General features: G+C 41.7%; 2 protein-coding genes across 9 annotated transcripts in view; one reads left to right on the top strand and one right to left on the bottom strand.

The window, feature by feature from the left end:
• ift122 (intraflagellar transport 122 homolog (Chlamydomonas)) overlaps positions 1–2,141 on the bottom strand; it is a 103,407-nt gene extending 101,266 nt beyond the window's left edge. The window contains exon 1 of the mRNA XM_048547421.2: positions 1,903–2,141. Coding sequence (XP_048403378.1) covers positions 1,903–1,961 — 59 coding nt within the window. The 5' untranslated portion in view covers positions 1,962–2,141. The remainder of the gene's footprint in view (positions 1–1,902) is intronic.
• Positions 1,843–21,134, top strand: mbd4 (methyl-CpG binding domain protein 4). 8 transcript variants are annotated; one of them, XM_059649537.1, is made up of 9 exons: positions 2,037–2,145; positions 3,526–3,858; positions 4,343–4,636; positions 6,142–6,923; positions 8,092–8,169; positions 8,263–8,397; positions 9,373–9,522; positions 14,017–14,120; positions 19,740–19,924. In XM_059649537.1, exons 3-9 carry the CDS (start codon positions 4,374–4,376, stop codon positions 19,815–19,817), a joined length of 1,590 nt encoding a protein of 529 aa, XP_059505520.1. In that variant the 5' UTR covers positions 2,037–2,145; positions 3,526–3,858; positions 4,343–4,373; the 3' UTR covers positions 19,818–19,924. The 8 variants fall into 8 exon arrangements, with proteins under 8 accessions (XP_059505516.1, XP_059505519.1, XP_059505520.1 ...); XM_059649533.1 differs by lacking the exons at positions 2,037–2,145; positions 14,017–14,120 and adding an exon at positions 1,843–1,944 and having other exon boundaries at positions 19,740–21,134; XM_059649534.1 differs by lacking the exon at positions 14,017–14,120 and having other exon boundaries at positions 4,346–4,636; positions 19,740–21,134.
• Positions 21,135–21,911: the final 777 nt, after the last annotated feature.

Here is a 21,911-nt window from a genome sequence, read left to right as displayed (position 1 = left end):
TTGTCTGCCTTTAACTCTGTAAATTTCCCTAGCAATATTTTGTTCCTGATAGTGATTTCCTTCAATTCTGTCCCCTCACTAGATCCTTGGTTGAACCAAAGTATGTGTTCAATTCTTCTGCCATTTCTTTGCTCCCCATTATAACTTCCATAGCTTCTGACTGTAACAGACCTACTGATCTTTTTGTCTTCACATATTTATCAAGGCTTTTATTGTCACTTATTATGTTACCTGTAAGTTTATTCTCATACGCTATTTTCCTACCTCTTGTTCAATCATTTTCTGAATTCTAAACTGCTCCCAGTCCTGAAGTTTGCTACTTTTTCTGGAAATTTTATACATAGAACATAGAAAAGTACAGCACAGTACAGGCCCTTCAGCCCACGATGTTGTGCCGTGGAATAATTCTAATCCAAAAATAACCTAACCTACATTCCCCTCAATTCACTGCTGTCCATGTGCATGTCCAGCAGTCGCTTAAATGTCACTAATGACTCTGTTTCCATGACTACCACTGGTAAGCTATTCCATGCGCTCACAACTCTCTGGGTGAAGAACCTCCCTCTGACATCTCCACTATACCTTCCTCCTAACACCTTAAAACCAAGAACCCTCGTGGCAGTCAATCCTGCCCTGGGGAAAAGTCTCTGGCTATCGACTCTATCCATGCCTCTCATTACCTTGTACACCTCGATCAGGGCACCTCTCTTCCTCCTTCTCTCCAGAGAGAAAAGTCTGAGCTCAGTCAACCTCTCCTTGTAAGACAAGCCCTCCAATCCAGGCAGCATCCTGGTAAACCTTCTTTGCACCCTCTCCAAAGCCTCCACATCTTTCCTATAATACAGCGGCCAGAACTGGACACAATATTCCAAGTGTGGTCTCACCAGGGTTTTGTAGAGCTGCAGCATAATCTCGCGGCTCTTAAACCTGATCCCCCTGCTAATGAAAGCCAAAACACCATCTGCTTTCTTAACAACCTTATCCACTTAGGTGGCAACTTTGAGGGAGCTATGCACTTGAACACCAAGATCCCGCTGTTCCTCCACTCTACCGAGAATCCTGCCTTTAATCCTATATTCAGCATTTAAGTTCGACCTTCCAAAATGCATCACTTTGCATTTATCCAGGTTGAACTCCATCTGCCATTTCTATCTGCCATTATATATCTCCTCTTTTTCTGTAAGCCATGTTTGAGCTGCTCTTCCTGTTAAATTTTTGTGCCAGGTAGGAATGAATAATTGTTGTAAATCATGCATGTATTTCTTAATTATGGACCATTGCCTAGCCACTGACAGGCCTTTCACTAATGTTTCCCAATCTATAAATGCCAACTCGCTCCTCATATCCAAGTAGTTCCCTTTATTTAGATTCAGGACCTCAATTACAGATTTAATTTCTCCATTCTGCACCTTAATAAAGAATTCTATCATACAGTCACAGCTATGAGGTCTACAGTACAGAAAAAAGGCCATTCAGCCCATCACATCTGCATCAGTCAAAAACAACGACCTAACTTTCTAATTTTATTTTTCAGCACTTGCCCCATAGGCATCACAAGTGCATATCTAAATACTTCCTTAAATGCTGCGAGGATTTCTTCATATACCTCCCTTCCAGGTGGCAAGTTCCAGATTCCCACTACTCTCGGGGTGAAAAAGCTTTTTCTCACATCTCCTGTGAACCTACTTATTATGACTTCCAGCTCCCACCTCCCCAGGTATTATCGCTCTGTCGCCCCCCCACCGTGTGTTTTTCCCTCCTCAACTGAGTTACCGTGCCCCCCAACCCCCGGATGTCACGGTCGCGCCAGGCCTGCCTGTTTACATTAGAAACCGCGTTGCTATGCGGTAACCAGGGCCAATGGCGGGGCGAGGGTGAGCCTGCCGGCTGGCAGCTCCTTACCACTGTTCGACCTTCTCCCTGTCGTGCACTCTGTCAATCCAGGTGGGGACGGCCCGCATGTCGCCAGGGAGAGTGGGTGTTTTACTCCCAGGTCGCGGGGGTTTACGGACTGAAGCGGTCTCGGGTCTCCCTCCGGAGGAGGAGGACAGCACCAGTCCCGGGCCCTCCCGCGCACGTCATCCTCCTCAACTCTCGCGAGATGTGGAGCCGAGGGGGCCTGTCATGGCGGCACTGAGCTGCGAGGTAGGGCCTGGTGTCTCCACCTCCTGCTGGCACTCGGACTCCACGTTAACCTGTCCGCCGCACACCAGCTTTTAACTTCATCTCCCTGACATCCGCTGCACTGGTCTATTATTATCCTGAAGGGATACGCAATCATTGGCGGTTTCTAACTGCCAACAGGCCAGCACTTTTAACTTGAATAAGGTAGAAAGACATAATGGTGCAGAGATAATGGGAACTGCAGATGCTGGAGAATCCGAGATAACAAAGTGTGGAGCTGGATGGACACAGCAGGCCAAGCAGCATCTCAGGAGCACAAATGTTTAAGCTGTGGGAGTCAGTGGGCTTGAAATGGACATCAGTTTCTAGCTGGTTACCAGAGATGGAGACTGAGAGGTCCAGGAAGATGTTTAAGCTGTGGGCTTGAAATGGACATCAGTTTCTAGTTTAAGCTGTGGGAGGGTCTAGGCCTGAAACGTCAGCTTTTGTGCTCTGAGAGGCTGCTTGGCCTGCTGTGTTCATCAAGCTCCACACTTTGTTATCTGAGACATAATGGTGTGTTTTTTTAAACCCCCGCCCCTATTTGTTTGCCCTTATTTATGGCCCAGAGGGCGATTAAGAGGGAACCAAATGGTAGTTGTTATGTGGTTTGGAGTTACACGTAGCCCGGAGCAGGTAAAGATGGCAGTTTCCCTCCCGAAAGGACATCCGTGAAACGGATGGGTTTTTCCAATAGTCGTAATTTGGGGGTACTGGGGTCAGAAATCATACTACACCAGGGTTATAGTCCAACAGGTTCATTTGAAAGGATAAGGTTTCAGAACCTCGGTCCTTCTTCAGGTGAAGCTCCGCAAACTTGTCTTTTCAAATAAACCTGTTGGACTATAATCTGGGATAACAAGGTGTAGAGCTGGGTGAACACAGCAGGCCAAGCAGCATCAGAGGAGCAGGAAAGCTGACATTTTGGGTCTAGACCCTTCTTCAGAAAATGCTCCTCTGATGCTGCTTGGCCTGCTATGTTCATCCAGCTCTATACCTTGTTATCTCAGATTCTCCAGCATCTGCAGTTCCTACTAGGACTATAGTCTGTGACTTCTGACCTTTTCTAACAATGGGCAATGGAGTCATGAGATTCTTAATATCAGATATTTGTTGAATTCACATTCCAATGGTCAGATTCAAACGCAGGTCAAAACTTAAAACGCTACCTGGGTCTCTGGATTAACAGTCCCTGTGTAATGCCACTCAGCCATGGCCTCCCCATGTTCTCATTAGCTGATGGTATGAAGAACGACAAGGGAACATTTTTTCCCATATTGATGATATGGAAGCAAGAACAGAAATTCAGTTCTGAGGAAAGGTAGCTGGACCCAAAACGTTAACTCTGATTTCTCTCCATAGATGCTGCCGGACCTCATCCACCACCTTTAAATTTCACGTCCTCCACCACAACAATTTGCCAAAATTGTTTTGATGGAATCTTGTGAACCTGCACCGATTGCTACTTAAAAAACACCGTCCCAACTTGGAATCGTATCACTGTTTTCTCATTGTTGCTGCATCAAAATCTTCGCGCTCCAAAATAGCACTGGGGGGTCTGCCTACATCCCAAGGATTGCAACCGTTCAAGAAGACCACGCACCACCACTTTCAATGGACATTTTGGAATAGAAATCAAGTACTGACCTTGTCAGTGATACTCTTATCCCCTGAATGCTTAAAGAGTATTCAAAGGTATGATGGTGAGAAAGAAGGAATAGTATTAAAAGAACAAAAGATGGGTCAGGGAAGATATAAGTGGTAAAAACAGAACCATTGCAGGTCCTGTATAAAAAAGTGAGTTTGGAAAGTGAGGCCAATAAGTAATTCTGTTCTGAATGTGCCAATATTTTGATGTTAACACATGGAGAAACTGCCAGAAATTCATGAGCCCTGCTATTGTTTCTAAAATCTATTGGAATATACTTCTGAGGCAACAGCAAGGTTATTTCTGACCAACTAACGTGTGAAACATTTGGGCAGGGAGTACTCAAGGCGGCGCAGAGGTCACCTGTTGTATGCCGGACTTGAGAGTGCATAACACCGACCTCATAACTCCAGTATAACTAGTGTATTAATCATTACTGAAGTACCCATTAGTACAAAATCCAGTGGAAGAATGCATTTTTGAAAATGGAGAAGCAAACTATGAATGTAATTAATTGTGCTGTATTTTCAGCAGGGAAAATTGTTAAAAGGAAGTTTCCCCGATGGAAGTGCCTCCTTCCGGTGGGATCAGCAGTAATGAACACTGTTTCCCAAATGGAACCACCAAAAAAAATTTCTTAAACCCTGAAATGGCAAACACTGAAAATGCAAAGTCTTTGTTGTCTGAAGCTGGGCCTATCGTTCATGCTTTGGATGCTAAAATAACCCAAGGCTGTTACCCTGAACTTCCTAAAGGATGGAAGAGAATAGTGAAAAAAAGAAAAACCGGGAAGTCAGCAGGAAAATCTGATGTTTACGTTATAAGGTGGGAGATATTTTTGTTTTTAAAACACAGGTGCTGTCTGTAATTGTTTCACAAGATGGTGAAGAAATGAAACAAATTTACAGTTAATTTAGAAACACCTAAAACATTTGACTCACTAATTTAGTCTTTTAATACCAGAAACCGTACTAAACCTGGGACTTGCACGTGTATACAAATTAGGAATAGGACACTCAGCCTCTCAAGCCTTCACCATTTGCAAACAAGACTGCCTTCCAAACCTGAAAGAATCATTACCTACATGTAAATCAATGAGCAAATTCCTGGGATTCTATTCATTAAGTTTGTCTCCCTGCCTCTTGGCTGTAATCACAAGTTTACTAACTGTTATCTTTTTCATTATAACCTGCCCGTTCCTACCCACAGTTGATCTGCTCCTGCAATGTGACAATAGCTAAAAGGTATTCAACTTCAGTCTTAGTTCTTACTGTTAATTTTACATCTCCTCTTTCTAATGTCAAACATTGGAAAGGAATTTTTCCATTAAACATTCCTAGTGCCAGAGGGCCAGATGACAGCTGGCGGGATGGTCGTTTTGGGAGATTTTTAAAAATACGTCATTTGCTCATAAGCTATGGGCATCAGATTCATTGCCGTATTGCTGCTGAACTGAATAGCATGCTAGGACATAGCACAGTGCAGTTAATAATTCAACCACATTGCTGAGGGTTGGGGAGTCACATTTGGGTAGACTAAGTAGAGATGACAGATTTCTTAGCCTAAATGCATTGGTGAACGAGGTGGACATTTTACAATAATGGACAGTGAGCTTTGATTCCAGATTTTTATTGAATTCAGAATTTTTTCCATCTGACTTGGTCGGATTCAAACCCAGGTTCGTAGAACATGAGCCTAGGATTCTGGATTATTAGTGGCAGTGACACAACCACTACAAAGCCCAACAAGAGGGGCAAGTCAGGAAGACTACAATCTGCATATAGGGGCATGGAAGAGAAACACTTCTCCGGGAGTGGTGATCCAGAAGCCTGGACTAAATATGTAAAGTTTGCAAATTTTGAATCAGTTTTCTTTAAGGTCAGGAAGTAAAGAACTGAGATTAATAAATGACAGTGAAGTTGCTATTTTTTCATAAAACTATAACTTCGGTTCAAATTTTATTTAAGCTGTGATTGTGCATCCCATTTATCCAAAGTGCCATCAAAAAAACACAATGAGGACTGGCAGTGAGGGGATAACGATCAGTTCAACACCCCATTGCATTTAAAATGCAGTTTTGGTAGGCAGCTGTCATTGCAGTGTGATAGGTTTACATAGGAGGTTTCCATTGTAATACAGACATAGGTGTTTATAAAAGCAGTGTGACAATCCTGCTTCACATGAGTCTTGATCTTGACAGCCCTGTTTCTGATGCCATTGTAAATCAATTCGTCTTCATTATTTAATTGGAGAGGAGATGAAGAAGCAAATGTTCTTGAGGGGGATAAAGCTGTTTTTGTTTTTATGTACATTCACATTCTTTTATTTAGTCCTCAGGGGAAGCAATTTCGATCTTCAAACGAACTTAAAAATTACTTTGAGAGAAGTGCCGGAGAGGAAAACCTGAAGCCTGAAGATATTAATGATTTCTGGCGATGCTGTCCTCAAGAAAGGATTACTGTTGATATACGGTCAGATCGCCTACAGCCCACCGCCCCAACAACACAAGACTTCAACACATTGACTGTCGACCTTCCACAGACTGTGTCAAGTGTGTCACAAGATGCCAGGAGAGAAGAGAACTCTGAAACCAAGGGTGGCTGCAGTAAAAGACAGAGGCAGACAGAGGTTAAAAATGCCTCAACACAGAAACCTAAAAAAGGTGCAAGACTGCAAAACTCTAGCAGGCAATGGTTGTGTTCGAGGAGAGGATTGTCTGCAAGAGCAGACCAGAAAGGACTTGCTTCATCTGAAGAAAAGGAGGTGGGTGATGGGACCCCACTTGATGGAGTTAAAGAGTGTCCCAAAGCTAAGAGGAAAGCCAGTAGAAGAAAATCTAAAGAGCAAGCAGCAGACAGCAATAAGCAGCTTCAAAAGGAGCAGGTGTTTGAAAGCAAGGGGACACTGGAAGTACAAGTAGACGAAGCTGATGAGCCTGCCTCTGAAGTATCAAAGTTTAACAGGCAGATGGCGCTGACGAGCAATGGAAGATCTGAAATAAAACCAAGCACCAGCCCTTCACGTTGCTCAGAATCAGAAATTCCCTCTGAAGACACAGACAGGGACACAAAGGATTCCAATGGGGACAGTTTTACATTGCTGAAAGCCCAAGGTACTTAATTTAAAGTATAATTCCATATTTATCATAAATGTGAAATGTATGTGTCTGTTCTTCATGTTTTTTTCTCTAAAAAGAGTGAAAATCCTGGCTAGCTGAAGCCACTGAATTGTGCTTCCAGCACCTGAGACGTTGACAGCCTATTAACAATAAGAGCATTACAGCCAGGGCAGTTTCTGTTCTTGTCCAAACTGTGCATCCCTATAACAGAATTAAGAGTTATTGGGACAAGAAGGAAAGTTGAGGACCCAATCAGATCAACCATAATTTTATTGAATGACAGAACAGACTGGATGGTCCAAGTGGCTTACTCCTGCTCCTATTTCTTATGATCTTATGCAGAGACTACGGTTTAGCGATTGTTCCCGCTTCCCGAATCTAGGCACACTGATGTTAATTATCCTGGCTAAAGAATTGCTCTAAGTAAATTCAGTCCAGCATAGGTCAGCAACTGGAACTGATGTGTGTAGCCCAATGCAAGACTCAACTGTTCTTTATTCTCACTAGCCTAATTTAACCTACCCTATTCCATTTTTGCAAATGTGCCATTTTCATCCCTCACTACCCTGCATCAGAAAAGTCGTTCCCTGCTGAGCCATTGAAATTGTTGTAAAAGGCAACAGGACATGACTCAAGATTTGACGTCTGTGTTTGATTTTTCAAAGTAGTATCCAGCCTTTTGTGAAATATTTGCTGTGTACTCAGTGAATGAGGCTCTTTCTTGTAACCCATTGCCACACCATACCTTGCTGCTATAAGTATTTGCTGTTTGGCTATTGATGTGAACAAGAGCTGAAACTAGAAAGTCAGCTGGGATAATGGGAAGAAGAGAAGACAATCAATCTTTCAAGCCTGTTATGGAAGAATACAGCAGAGAAACTGTTCACCCCCCTGAGTTTACTGCAATAGAATAGAGTTGGGTCATTCAGCTCATCAAGCTCATTACACAGCAGCAAGAGATGCATCCTATATATTTGATCACCAATCAGTTAGATCATGACTAGTATATGAGTCAACACCATTTCTGTGTCTTTGCTCCGGATACCTTGATATTTTTAGCCAAAAAAATGTCTTGTGATCTCAGACTTGAAAATTTCAATTGAATATATGTGTGTTTAATCAGAAACACTAGATATCTCACCATCCCTCATTTTTTAAACAGACAATCATTCTACTCCAAGAGTAAAGCAGGATAAAAGGAAGACTAGTCCATACTTTTCTAAGAAGTATTCTGAAGGAGGTACGGAGTACGAATCTTTACCCAGGTCTGATCTTACTGTGTGCTGTGAAATGGTGTAGTTCAATGGGATGAACCATTGGTTTGTTTTTGCAGCACCCAGCCCACCACGACGTAAAGCCTTTGCCAAATGGATTCCTCCTCGATCCCCATTCAATCTGGTCCAGGAGACACTCTTTCATGATCCTTGGAAACTTCTTATTGCAACCATACTTCTTAATAAAACCTCTGGTGAGTAAGCCTCTGGTGTTAACAGAGAAAAGTAGGTGTTAGCAATAAGAAATTCAACTGCAGCTACTGATAGGATAGTCCTGTTGACTGATTGAGTTGAAACTGATATGGACACTAATTAAAAAGTTCCCACAATTTTGAGCTTTAATCCTTGTTTTGAGGTGCGGTAGGTTTGATCTCACTCAGGCACTCCACACCCAAACAGTGAGTTGTCTATTTTGAGTGAGTTATAAGGCAGAGATGCCAAGTGATGTCTCTCTTCTCCCTAAGAGGAATCCAGGAGATTGGGCAACACTGATTCACGTCTTGGGTGTCATTTGCCAGGTAGCAGATTCTTCAGAGAAGACTTTCCAAAGCAGTTATTCTCTCACCTAATGCTGTGTGTTATAAAGTTAAAGGAGACGGGGATATCCCTTTCACCAGGATGCAGGGATTTAGGATAACAGCCCACTACTATCATCTTAGGCTAATTAATGATAGCTAATGTATAGAATCTGAAAAATAAAAATAACTAGACTGCAAAGTAAAATATAACACATTATATTTTAAAATAACTTGTCGTAATGCTGTAGCATATTTTGCCAACTTGAATAACATTTGTTTCAAAATCTTCTTATGAAGAGAAAATCGGTGAGCAGACTATCATCTCTGGCCCAGCTCAAACTACTGCTTAACTAACACATATTTTGAATGATCTTAACTTATTTTCTAAAATGACACACTGTTGCACAACAGAAATGCTGCCATATGTTTGGCATGTAATTTATCAGACTCAGAAATTGCTTTTGTGGAAACTGGATTGTAAAGAATTACCGAGGCGGAGAGGAGGGATGTGTAATCTACCTTTACAGGGAGGTTTGATGTACATGCTGAAATACCGTTCCGCATCCCAACTTTGTTACCAGTATCTGAATCATCACGAATATTCAGGTACTAATTTGAAACAGTCCTGGTAATAGCTTTTTCTTGTATCAGGTAAAAAGGCCATTCCTGTGCTGTGGGATTTCCTGGAAAGATACCCCTCTGCGGAAGTGGCCCGTGTAGCTGATTGGAAAGAAATAGCTGCACTTCTGAAGCCACTTGGCCTGTATGAGCTGAGAGCAAAAGCTATCATCAAGTTTTCTGGTATTATTCCTCAGTTGCTATTTCATTACTTAACCCCAATGTGTTTGCTTTTGTTTGTTCAGTCTGTTTATAAAACTATGCATTTTGCATTATTTGCAGTCGTTGTTATCTGGGAGCCGTAGACATTTACACATTAGAGGGAGGCCCAGTGTAGTATACTGCCATTCTATGTTGATCCTTTCAAAGGATATCATTTCACATCTCTTCTCATTGAACTCAAATTGTCAGGCTACTACTAATGTCGTTATTCTGTCTGTATTGAAATGAATTTGTGGATTTCTGTGTTAATTTCTGTATATTTACAACCTTTATAATGCCACTCCCTTCACCTGAATCAAAGTCATTCATAGAAAAGTCATGGACTTAAAATTAATTCTCGGGGGATGCCACGACTTTTCACCTCTCAGTCTGAAAAGCATCCATCTACCTCCAGTTGTTTATTGAACCAACTTTATCTATACAGCCATTTTCCCTATAGTTTCATTGTCTTAACAGGTCTCCTGTGTGACACATTGGTGAATGCCTTCTGAAAATCCATCTGTACAACATCATTTGTGTTCCCTTGATCAACCTTCCCCTAACTCATGAAAGAACTCAATCAATTTGGTCAGCACTTGGTAACCAGAAATATCAAGAACCTATTGCTAGTCTTGCTTGAATTGTGTCACTTAATGCAGTTAAGTCATTATCCACTATGTTCGTTTGGGCCTGCAGTATGTCAACTTTATTGACGCACTGTGGACATTAATGATATAACTTCAGATCTCCTCAGTTTCATTTTCTATTTTCATCAGTTTGGTCCCTGCAAATTTTGTGTTATTTCCAAATTTCTTGATCTTTATATCTCAGTGTGATCTGATCTTGGCTCCTCTGCTAAGTGCTACATTTTGGTAAAGTATCCCGTTGTGCCGTGGAGGATAGAGAGCTGCAGACTTCGTGAGACTGTAAGTCCTATGCCTCACTTTTCAGGCCGAGGGAAATCTGATACGGATCAGGAGGTAATTACCACACAGACTGATATTTATTGAAGATCAAGGAGTAAACTTGCACCACACCCTCGGGAAAATGCAAACGCCAGAAAGACATGACAAATGTTAACCATTCATTAGTGGGGCAGCTGCACATCTTCAGCAAAAAAATTTGACAACTACTTTAAGTATCTCTGAATTATTGACAATGCAGAAACCTATCCCAAAGCTAGCTTCAAGGGAATTAACGTCACAGTGACTTTAAACGTTATGACTGTCAGATCACTGGGCAGGTTAATATCATGTATGTTGTAGGCTTCACCTCTTGTGTTTTGGTAGTTCAGACACAATATTCTAACTTTTTCTGATGTTGAACTTTCAGTTCATCTAGTGGCCATTGGTTGCATAGCCTCCTATGTATTTCTAGCATTGCTTTTGTTTTGACATACAGCCTTCCTTTGACATTGTATATGCGTGTCCTAGGAACTAAAGCGAATTTTCGAATATTTGTCTCAGTCAGACTGTTACCTAAACCTAAGAGTGGGTTATCCACGCAATAATGCAGTGACATAGCACGTGACAGACCATTGGTAGAAGACTACGCACTATACTGAAACAGAAAAATTGAGGCTGCCCAGATACAATATTTATAATGCAGGGACTTGGGGATTAAGAGCAGGAGCAAGCCATTTGACTCTGAGTCTGCTCCTCCAGTCACTTAGATCTGATTGGTGAAGTGGTATTTAAATATTCTTTAATCGATGTGTTTATGGGGATGCTGGTTAATTTGTTCGTATATGTCCAAAACCTATTGTCAGTTATTTCCATTATAGAACAGTGACGCGGAACTTCTTATGTATGGGGCTAGGCCTTCAGATCAAGTTCATTCACTGATGTGCCTTGGAATCTCACATCCTTTCTACTGATATAGGAAATTCAAATTTCTCATTGCTGGTTTTACCCTGTATGGATTGATTACTCTGTGATTGGCTGGAATCATGCAGACTTGGCCTGTTTTGTGTTATACTTTCCCTGGTTGTTACACGGATTAACATAGCAATTTCATTACAGTTACATAGTACAATTCATGAAATCAGCTGGAGTGTCAAAGCACTCTAATACCCAAATCCATGTGCAGCCTCCATCCTGAATCACAGATTCACCGCCCCCCCCCCCCCACCCCCCACTACCAACAACCCGCCAATTCTCAGACTAACCAAAGTCCTCAATCATCACCTTTCATATCTTGTCAGTAAGTAAACACTGTTGGAGGTTGAGCAAGGATGGTGAACACTGTCAAGGCGTGGAGGAGGAGGGTGAATACTGTCAGAGGTGAGGGCTATCATTTGAAAAGAAATGGTGAGTAGGTTTATGAGGAGGAGGCAGGAGAATAGTACTGTGACAATTCTGCAATTGCTTATGCCTCAGAGTACCTATTTTCAAATTTTCCTTGAAGTTTTATCCAACACAGTGCAGTTCCGAAAATGAAAACTGCTGAATGCGTCTTGTCATGCATTCAGGAACTAGAAATCCACAGTATCCAAAGCCCAGATGAATTTTCTGAAGCAGAACTTAATTCCTCAGCTCAGAGAGAGGATTGGACCTGGGAAGGGAAATAATAGCTCCGCCAACGACAAATTTAAGATAATTATTTATCTCGTAACTTGGTGCATTTATGCTCAATAGAAGTGATGCATGTTCGTACACAAAGTCCCAGTCTCTGCAAACTACAAGAATTTGCTCACACTTTGTATCTTTTTTTGAATTACCTGGGACATTGAGGAACCTGTAGTTCCCTATTACTTTCTCTGTGGTATTGCCATAGTTAGAATTAAATTTGCCAATGAATGAGCAGACTTTCCTCCTGTAGTATGAATTGTTGTGATTGTCTAAAATTTGGTGTTCTTGCATTTGTCCCATTGAGTGCAAGATGAATAGTTAAAGCAATATGTCTCTGTCTTCAGTATTTTTACGCAGTCTTCTAATGGATTGATAGTTAGTGTTTTTTTTTAATTGAATTTTTAGCATCAGAATCACACAGCACTAAAAATCATTTAATATAACAAGGTGTAGAGCTGGATGAACACAGCAGGCCAAGCAGCATCAGAGGAGCAGGAAAGCTGATGTTTCAGGTTTGGACCCTTCTTCAGAAAAAGTTTCATCAGAGAAGGTCCAGACCCAAAACATCAGCTTTCCTGCTTCTCTGATGCTGCTTGGCCTGCTCTACAGCTGTACACCTGGTTATCTCAGATTCTCCAGCATTGACAGTTCCTACTGTCACTAAAAATCATTTGGCTTGTCTTATCCGCCTGGAAGCGCAGTCCAGTTCATCGCATTCACACACACTTTCCCCATGATGCAGTATTTTCCCTGTTCAACTAAATATTCAGTTCCTTTTGGGAGTTCCTGAATTTTTTTAAAAATTCTTTCTTTACACAGAGAGTTGTGAGAGCATGGAATGCGTTGCCAGCAGCAGTTGTGGAAGCAAGGTCATTGGAGTCATTTAAGAGACTGCTGGACATGCATATGGTCACAGAAATTTGAGGGTGCATACATGAGGATAATGGTCGGCACAACATTGTGGGCCGAAGGGCCTGTTCTGTGCTGTACTGTTCTATGTTCTATGGGTGTGGGCACCTCTGGCAAGACCAGCATTTGTTGGCCATCTGTCATTGCTCTTGAACTGAGCAGTTTCCAAACCATTTCAGAGGCCATTTAAGGGTCATGCACATTACGGTGGGTCTGGAGTCACATCCAGACCAGACCAGGTAACGACATAGATTTCCTTCCCTGGAAGGGCATGAATAGACAAGGTGGAGTTTTTGTTTGCAACAGTAGATGGTGGTAACATGCTCACCATTAGGCTAGCTTTTTTAATTCCAAAATTTTATTGAATTCACGTTTCATCGTCTGCCATGTTGGAATTCAAAACCATGGCAGCAGAATATATAAGCCTGGAGTTTTGGATTACTAGTTCAGTGACATTACCACTACAACCCCATTTCTCCAGTTTATTCCTTTCAGACAGACAGTTCCAGATTGTGACAAACTTATTGCATGATAAAATTATTTTCATTTCTGCTGTGACTTCGCCAATGACTGACCTGAATCTTGAATCTGTGTATTTTGGTTTCCAATCTTTCTGCTGTGGGAATGAATTCTGTCTGTCTGTGGAGTCAAGGCCAATCTGGTGATGGAAGTTCAGAGTTTATTGTGTGTGGCAGCTACTTCAGCTCTTGAGCCAAACAGTCTACAATAATTCAGAGTCTTGTTCCAGAGTTGCCAGCATATTAGAAGAGGAGTTACCAGTACACAGGTCCTTTCCACAAGTAGACATTTCTCAATAGCTTTGGTTTGGTGACTGTACAACACAGTGATTGATTTCCATGAGAAGCTAAAACAACTAGAATGTACGTGATGATTGGTCCGGAATCTGCTCTTCCCCACTCCTCAAGGTTATATGTTTTCGTTTACTGCAGTGATGTTCTGCAATGCATTTACATAGATTTTGTAATCCACATGACAGACGAGTTCCTAACCAAACAGTGGAAATACCCAATTGAACTGCATGGTATCGGGAAGTATGGGAATGATTCCTACAGGATTTTCTGTGTCAAAGAATGGAAGGAGGTAAGGACCAAAACGTTTTATCTGTTAACAGGGCTTCAATATTGTCTTAGATCACAGGGTATATCCAAACAGTTAGATCGTAGAGTCCCTACAGTGTGGGAACAGGCCATCGGCCCAACAAGTCCACACTGATCCTCCAAAGGGCATCACACACAGACCCATCTCCCGCCCAATATTTCCCATAGCTAACACATCTATCTTACACATCCCTGGCCACTATGGGGCAATTTAGCATGGCCAATCCACCGAAGTTGCATATCTTTGGACTATGAGAGCACCCAGAGGAAACGGGGAGAATGTGCAAACTCCAAACAGACAGTCGCCTGAGGGTGGCATTGAACCCAGGTCCCGGGTGCTATGAGACAGCAGTGTTAACCACTGAGTCACCATGCAGCCCATTCCTTCGGAATTTGGTTAAATGCAGTTAAGAGAAGACTCAGCAACAGCAATTTGGTTAAATATGAACGTTTACTGAGTAATAATCAAAGACAAATAAGAAAGGAACATTTATTAAGTAAATAAAGAGAATGAAAAAGAGAGGAGAAAGACAATAAGCCTCACGCTGTTCTGCCCGTCGGGGACCTCTCAATTCATTCTGGTCTGGAGGCTGAGATTCTATTGTCACTATTTGTGATCCTGGTCTGAGGCGAAGTCCGTCAGCTTGAAATGAAACTCTTTGTCATATACAGTGTAACAAACAGCCAGGCATAGAAAAATAGTTGCAGAAAAATACGTTAATTGTGCCATCTTTGATACGTACAGGAATGTTCACAGGACTCATTCAAGGTCATGCTTCTGTCAAATATTATCAACAATTTTGGCCTTTCAGTCCATCTTATACCTATATTCAACATACCTGTGGATGGTGAATAGAGTTGACAGCTTGCATATAATTTACAGCAAACAAATTCTGTGCTTAATCTCCAGACAAACCTTGTCCTTCCCTACAGCTCACCCTATTAGCATACCTTCTCACACACTGGGCATTAGTCCATTATAGCATTCGTGCCTGAAGTGATATTGTATCGTTTACATTAACAGAAGCCTTTACCCTAATTATTCCACCTGACACACTGACTGTTCAAGTAGTTGTGATGATTTTACAGTCTGAGTTGGCTTCTACATTGGAAGCTGGGAGTGTAGGCAGAGAAAGAAGTTGAAACATGCCAGCTCCAGCATCTCCAATCCTGTGTATCAGTGTCACCATCCCAATGACGGTAATTCAGTAATCCCCTTTCCTCCGTGCCATCCTCACCCCCTGAACTATATGATACAAGTCAGCAAGATTAACCTCCTGGTGGAGATAGGGTGCTTGATGGAGAGCCATGATTGACATTGGCGCTGTACACAAGAGAGCAAGGGAAAGATCAGTCATAGGTTCTGCTCCATGTTGCTAATCAATGGCTCCTTTCTTGAAAGTGTGTATAGTCTTATGAGCCGCACCTTTCTTTCAACTACGGTTATAAACCTTGTAAAACCCTCAGGGAAAAGGCTAATGCATAAGGTAGAAATCCCAGTGTGTGGAGGTCAGAAGGGTAAATCTCTCTCAAGGGGCCACCAGGAACTTGCTTGAAGTAATCTTTCTAATTTGTGTTTAAAACCTATAAGAAGAGATGATGACAATCCAAATTAGTCATATAGCTATGCTTGAAAAATTCCTTGATGGCTTTGTGACTAAATGCAGCAGATTTTTCACAAATTTAAAAAAAAAACGGTCACAGCAACCCTGTTGGAAAATGTGGGTGTTGATGGATTAAGAAGAGGGGCTGAAAAGCCTGACGGCACTCCAGGTAGAGAAATCGCCAGGCCTGGATGGAATGCATCCTACCTACACTGCTAAGAGAGGTAGGGGAGCAAATCCCCAATCAATTGACAGAAATTTTCAAGGCCTCAGTGATCACTGGATTAATTTCAGAGGACTGGAGCATTACAAACATGTTGCTGAGAAAGGGGCAAAGGATAACTCAATCAGCTTGACATCAATAGTGCAAAACTATTGGAAGCCATAATGTGGCTTAAGATAAATATACAGTGAGAGAAAAATAAGTTAATTCTAGATTGTCAACATGGCTTTGTCAAGGACAGGTGATGTCTGACAAATTTAATTTAATTCTTTGACAAAGCGATACAGGCAGTGGATAAGGGTAGTGCTGTGGATGTTATCCATTTGGACGTTCAGAAAGCATCTGATATGGTGCCAACTGGCAGGCTGTTTAGCAAATTAGAAATGTTTGAGAAAGATGCGTCCTTGGCAGCTGGATTAGAAGTTGGATAAAAGGAAAGGATTAGGATATTTATAGATGGGCATTTCTCAGATGGAGATGAGTTGAAAATGGTGTTCCCCAGAGATCGGTGTTGGTACCCTATCATTATAACTACAAGACAGATATGAACAAGAGTGCCAGGCATCCTGTTCACTCTGGGAGCTGGTTTTGAGCGAGCTGGATCAGTGTTAGGGACTCTCCACGTGTAAATAAAGGGTGATGTGATAGAATGCCAGGCTCTGTGGAGTTATTTTAGTGGCTGCGAGAGAAAAGCGCGCTCTTGAAGAAATTCACTTGCAACAATCGTTTTTGGTTGGGGTAAGCAATTCTGGCATCACGCCGTTATTTGGGAAGCTTGACTCATTTGATTTCGTCATCAAAGACTGGTCCCAGTATGTGAAAGAATGCATTATTTTTCTAGGTAAATGATATTGGGGCAGATGAAAAGCAACGAGTAATTCTGACAGCTTGTGGACCACAGCTGTTTCAGTAATTAGGAAGTGCATATAATTACAAGTTGGAATACTATCCAGAAGGTCAAGGAGCAAATGCAGGTGAATTGAGCTGCCTCCAGCTGGCAGATCTGACTCTGGTACTTCCACTGGAAAAGTTTTAAATTTTCCGGACGGAGCTCCGGTCAGCGCCAGAAAGAGCAGTCCAAAGTTTAAAAGAAGCCTTAAAGAAACAGCCTACAGCTTCACTCAATAACAAACTGTCCAGGTTCCTGTTTGATTATATGCATCCCTCATGCATTTACAGAGATAGCTCCAGCAGAGTTGCTAACAGGGACAAGACTCCATGCTAGGTTAGTTCTGATCTTCCCGGACCTGTTGTGGGAGGAGGGTGAAATGACATCAAGAATGCTAATGCTAATGTCAATACAAGACTCAGCTCAGCGAGAGGGACAGTTTATTTTGGGAAGAGGTTTGATGTAGGAACCATGGAAATGCCCCGCATGGGTAAGGGGCATGGTCGACGTGGGTCAGGCCCAGTGACAAATAAAGTTTGGGTGCACAGCTCCTTAGCATCCATTTGGACTCTTCCAGAACCTGTGGGTTTTCCCTCTCCGTCACCTGTTGAAAATACTTCAGAATCTGAGATGAACATGATGCATGTCAACCCTTGACACTTTTGCTGTCTGAAGAAGGGAATGAATTTCTACCAAGTGCATTACAGACTGTAGCAAAGACAGAGTCAAAGGAACCTGATCCGGTGCTAAAGTGTCCTAGGAGGAACTTCAAAAAGAAATGAACTAACCTATGTCCTCCTACACAGAAGAGTGTTGGGGAATGTAGTTATATAGCAAGGTCAGCCAGTGGACCTCATAGTCTATGAGTTCCTTGATTTTGGGGCTGTTAACTTGGTCTAACCACAAAGCCCTGGCTGACAGATATAAACCGGAATGTCAGACATCCTGTTAACTCTAAGAGCTGGCTCTGAGAGGGTTGAATCAGCGTCCACGACTCTCCACGTGGTTTCTAAAAAAAAGAGCAATTTTGTGACAGGACACCGGCCTCTGTGGAGTTATTTCAGTTTCATCATCATGAAGTGATACAGAATACAGAGTAGAAATTTGTATGTAGACTTTACAATACGATTCAAAAGGGAGATGTGGACATTTAGATACACAGTACCTTAAAATTAGAACATAGAACAGTACAGCACAGAACAGGCCCTTCAGCCCACAATGTTGTGCCGACTATTGATCCTCATGTATGCACCCTCAAATTTCTGTGACCATATACATGTCCAGCAGTCTCTTAAATGACCCCAATGACCTTGCTTCCACAACTGCTGCTGGCAACGCATTCCATGCTCTCACAACTCTCTGCGTAAAGAACCTGCCTCTGACATCCCCTCTATACTTTCCTCCAACCAGCTTAAAACTATGACCCCTCGTGCTAGCCATTTCTGCCCTGGGAAATAGTCTCTGGCTATCAACTCTATCTATGCCTCTCATTATCTTGTATACCTCAATTAGGTCCCCTCTCCTCCTCCTTTTCTCCAATGAAAAGAGACCGAGCTCAGTCAACCTCTCTTCATAAGAAAAGCCCTCCAGTCCAGGCAGCATCCTGGTAAACCTCCTCTGAACCCTCTCCAAAGCATCCACATCTTTCCTATAATAGGGCGCCTGTTAGGCATTAAGCCATTTGAAGTGAGAAGGCAGAGGGATGTTGGGGTTTATAGCAAGAAACAAAATACAAAGAAGTACCAAGAAACTTTGATGGACTCAGGAAAGGTAAATGCTCCTGCCACTTTCTAAATACTTGTTCACCTTGTGGGCTTCTCAGAACAGGAGAAAAACAGTACCTTGAGATTGTGATGTTTATCAGGACATTTCTATGGATGAAAACTCAAAAATGTAAAACTATTTTCTCAGTTTTCCTAATTTACTTTCCTCATACAGAGAAAATTGAAAGGATGATTTTTGGGTGTTCAAAATGGCTAAAAGAAAGGCAGAATAAGTACAATCAATTTACAGCCAATAATTGACAAGTCAAAGGTGCATTACAAATACAATTTTAGGGAAGGGGCTATGAGAAGGGATAAATTTTAATAATCTTTTTGTAACATACTAATTATTTTGTATAAATTCACTAATTAACAAGTCTCATCTGCTCCCCCAGTGTAATAGTGTCTGAACAGGTTGATTATAAAATATCGAGGGCCACGTATTGTTTGTGGTGTGTTTGCAATCTCTGTGGCACAATTTTGTCATGCTGTTTATCATTATTTTCATTTGTGTCAATCCTTTGTTTATGTTTGCCTATGATTCATTGTGATTCTCTCCAGTCCTTTAAGTTAGCCCCTTTGACTGGTTTAATTCTGAGCCTGGTATTTTGTGACAACCACTTCTAGTAAGATTAAAACAAGCATCAAGCCATTCCAACTGTTAAAGTTGGAGCATTTCCATTGCTCTCCAGTTGTTGCGCCTTTGTAAAACAGTAAATCTCAAAGGAAAACCCACAAAGTGGGAAAGAAATTCAGTCTGTCCATCTGTTCCTTGGTTTTGAGATAACTTGGGTGTTTCTTGACTAGGCAAGATTAACCAAGCAGCTAGTGATCAAGAGAAAATTCTGCTTAACAATAACTGAACAATAGTCTTATATGCTCACTCAATTCCCTAACATCCCAACCCTGCTTCCGATTCCAAACCAGGCACCCTGTGAGAATATGCCAGGTCTAATCTTTGTGCCTCTACTCAGTGACAAGAGAGTAGTAGCTGAGTATGTTGAATTGTGTGCGTAGAATTACCTTCTTACTATGCTCCAGACAGACAAAAACAGAACATCTGTAAATGATTACGAGCACATTCTCTCCTCATTCATAATTTTTCTTTGTTTTTGTTTCCTAGGTGCAGCCACGAGATCACAAACTCAACAAGTACTGGGAGTGGCTTTGGGCAAATCAGGAGTCATTGGGTCTGTCCTAAATCCACACAATCCTGGTGTATCAGTTGAAATTCTTTGCATGCTGATAACTCTTAGAGGTATGATTGATGCACAGGCTAGATGTGTGCATTCTGTTTGTAACAGGAATGCAGACTCAGCAATTAGCTCCCTGCAGTGACGTGTAAAGATTTGCATGGAGCATTGTAAATCATGGCAAGCCGAGTGGCAGTAGTCTTAATTTGGCTCAGGTTAGCTGTTCTTCATCATGTGCTACAATTAGTCTCATTACTCCTTCCAACAAGAGTGAGGGTGGGAATCAGAGATGAAAAACATCACATGGATTCCATCTTCTCATCACTATCTTAAAAGAAATCGAACACTGAATTAAAACAAGACTGCATATCTGATTTTAAACCAGAATTATATTAGCCACACTTTCTGGCCATGTTGCTGTTAATTTTGTTCTCAGAGGTAACCTGAAGTATGACATTGACATTGATAAAGGCACATGTAGTACAATCCCTGATTGTGCAGCACATATGCCACATTGCACAGGGTGCTGAACTCTTACCATGTGGGCAGCATAGTTCATCCATTATATATTAGATCAATTAACCTAAGCAGCTTTTATATAGGTTCCAAACAATTGTATTTGACAACGCAAACTTAGTATGCTTTGCTCGCACTGGAACATTTGACAATCATTTTGTTCTGCAGATCAGCTAGGTGAGCATGTGTTTAACAGTTGCCATCATAAAATTGTCTCAATCAATTTAACAACTTTACAATAGCAATAAGCTGCTACTCTAACGAATGTAATTAATTATTGTAAGATAATGTTGAGCCAGTAGTCATCATTTGCGATATAATGAGAAGCTAATAAGAAGCCATATGCAAAGGGAGAAATATATTTGCCTCTCCTGTAGTATGGTCTGTTGCTCTGTCGATCAGTGTTTGCAACACTAGAGAAATTCTAGCTCCTTTCTCCATGTTGTGGAATTAATACGATCCCTGCTCCCCACTATATTTCCTCTGTAAAAGTTAAGGAATTACAACAGTATGTTTTAATACCCTGCTTCATGTGCAGTACAGTACATGCTGGCTGTCTCTTCCACTGGAACATTTTGTTTTAAACTACTTTCTCTCGCTTCTTCTGGGATTTCCCTCATGGGACAGTGTTGCTTTTCAGTGCCATTTTTATGACTTCAGGAAAGTTTGGACTGTTGGCCTGTGAGAACTTGAACAAATGCTGGATTCTTATCACTGTTTGCAAAACTGGAGACGTTATTTTCACCATAAATATGTAACAATATGAATTAGGTTTTAGAAATTGAATACTTACATTAGATTTCTCATGGAATTGAATTTTTTATTTTTCATATTGTTTCAAATGAAATAAAAGTTTAAAAAATGCAAAGTAAATGGAGGTATTTTGGTCTTTGTTAGTACTCTAATCTCCTTTGGAATCTAAAGGAGAAGGCCAAATTATAATCTTCTTTTTCCTCCCTTATTGATCCTGAATTGACTACATGCTCCTTCACCACTGCCTTGTTTCCAATATCAGCAGGTGAGCCAAGATTGTGGGTGGACTGTGCAAATGCTGCGGAAGGGAAGTGAGCAGTGCTGGAGCTGTGGGGTAAGGTGAATAGGAGTGAGCTGAACTTTTTATATCAACATGTAGATGGCAGTACCAAGGGACAGTGCAATGTTGGACCCAATTCTGGGAAATGAAGCCAAACAAGTGGGCAAGTTGACGTTGCGGGCAGTATTTTAGTCATAGTGACCACAACACCATATGTTTTAAGTTTGCAACCGAAAAGGAGAAAGATGGTCTGCAAAAACAGGTTTTACATTGGGTGATGGCAGATTTTATTAAAATGAGACAGAATCAGGCCAGGGTAATAAAATGTGAGGCTGGATGAACACAGCAGGCCAAGCAGCATCTCAGGAGCACAAAAGCTGACGTTTCGGGCCTAGACCCTTCATCAGAGAGGGGGATGGAGAGAGGGAACTGGAATAAATAGGGAGAGAGGGGGAGGCGGACCGAAGATGGAGAGTAAAGAAGATAGGTGGAGAGAGTGTAGGTGGGGAGGTAGGGAGGGGATAGGTCAGTCAGGGAAGACGGTCAGGTCAAG

Source organism: Stegostoma tigrinum, chromosome 11 (genome assembly GCF_030684315.1).
Source record: "Stegostoma tigrinum isolate sSteTig4 chromosome 11, sSteTig4.hap1, whole genome shotgun sequence".
NCBI classification, from domain to species: domain Eukaryota; kingdom Metazoa; phylum Chordata; class Chondrichthyes; order Orectolobiformes; family Stegostomatidae; genus Stegostoma; species Stegostoma tigrinum.
The sequence above is the reverse complement of the archived record's forward strand: the minus strand, read 5'-3'. Positions and strand labels throughout refer to the sequence as shown.

Excerpts from the sequence above, each read along its gene's own strand:
- mbd4 (XM_059649533.1), top strand. The coding sequence starts at position 4,374 with ATGGAAGTGCCTCCTTCCGGTGGGATCAGCAGTAATGAACACTGTTTC. Across the intron at positions 4,637-6,141 it reads TCTGATGTTTACGTTATAAG|TCCTCAGGGGAAGCAATTTC; the intron begins GTGGGAGATATT and ends TCTTTTATTTAG. Across the intron at positions 8,170-8,262 it reads TAAGAAGTATTCTGAAGGAG|CACCCAGCCCACCACGACGT; the intron begins GTACGGAGTACG and ends TTGTTTTTGCAG.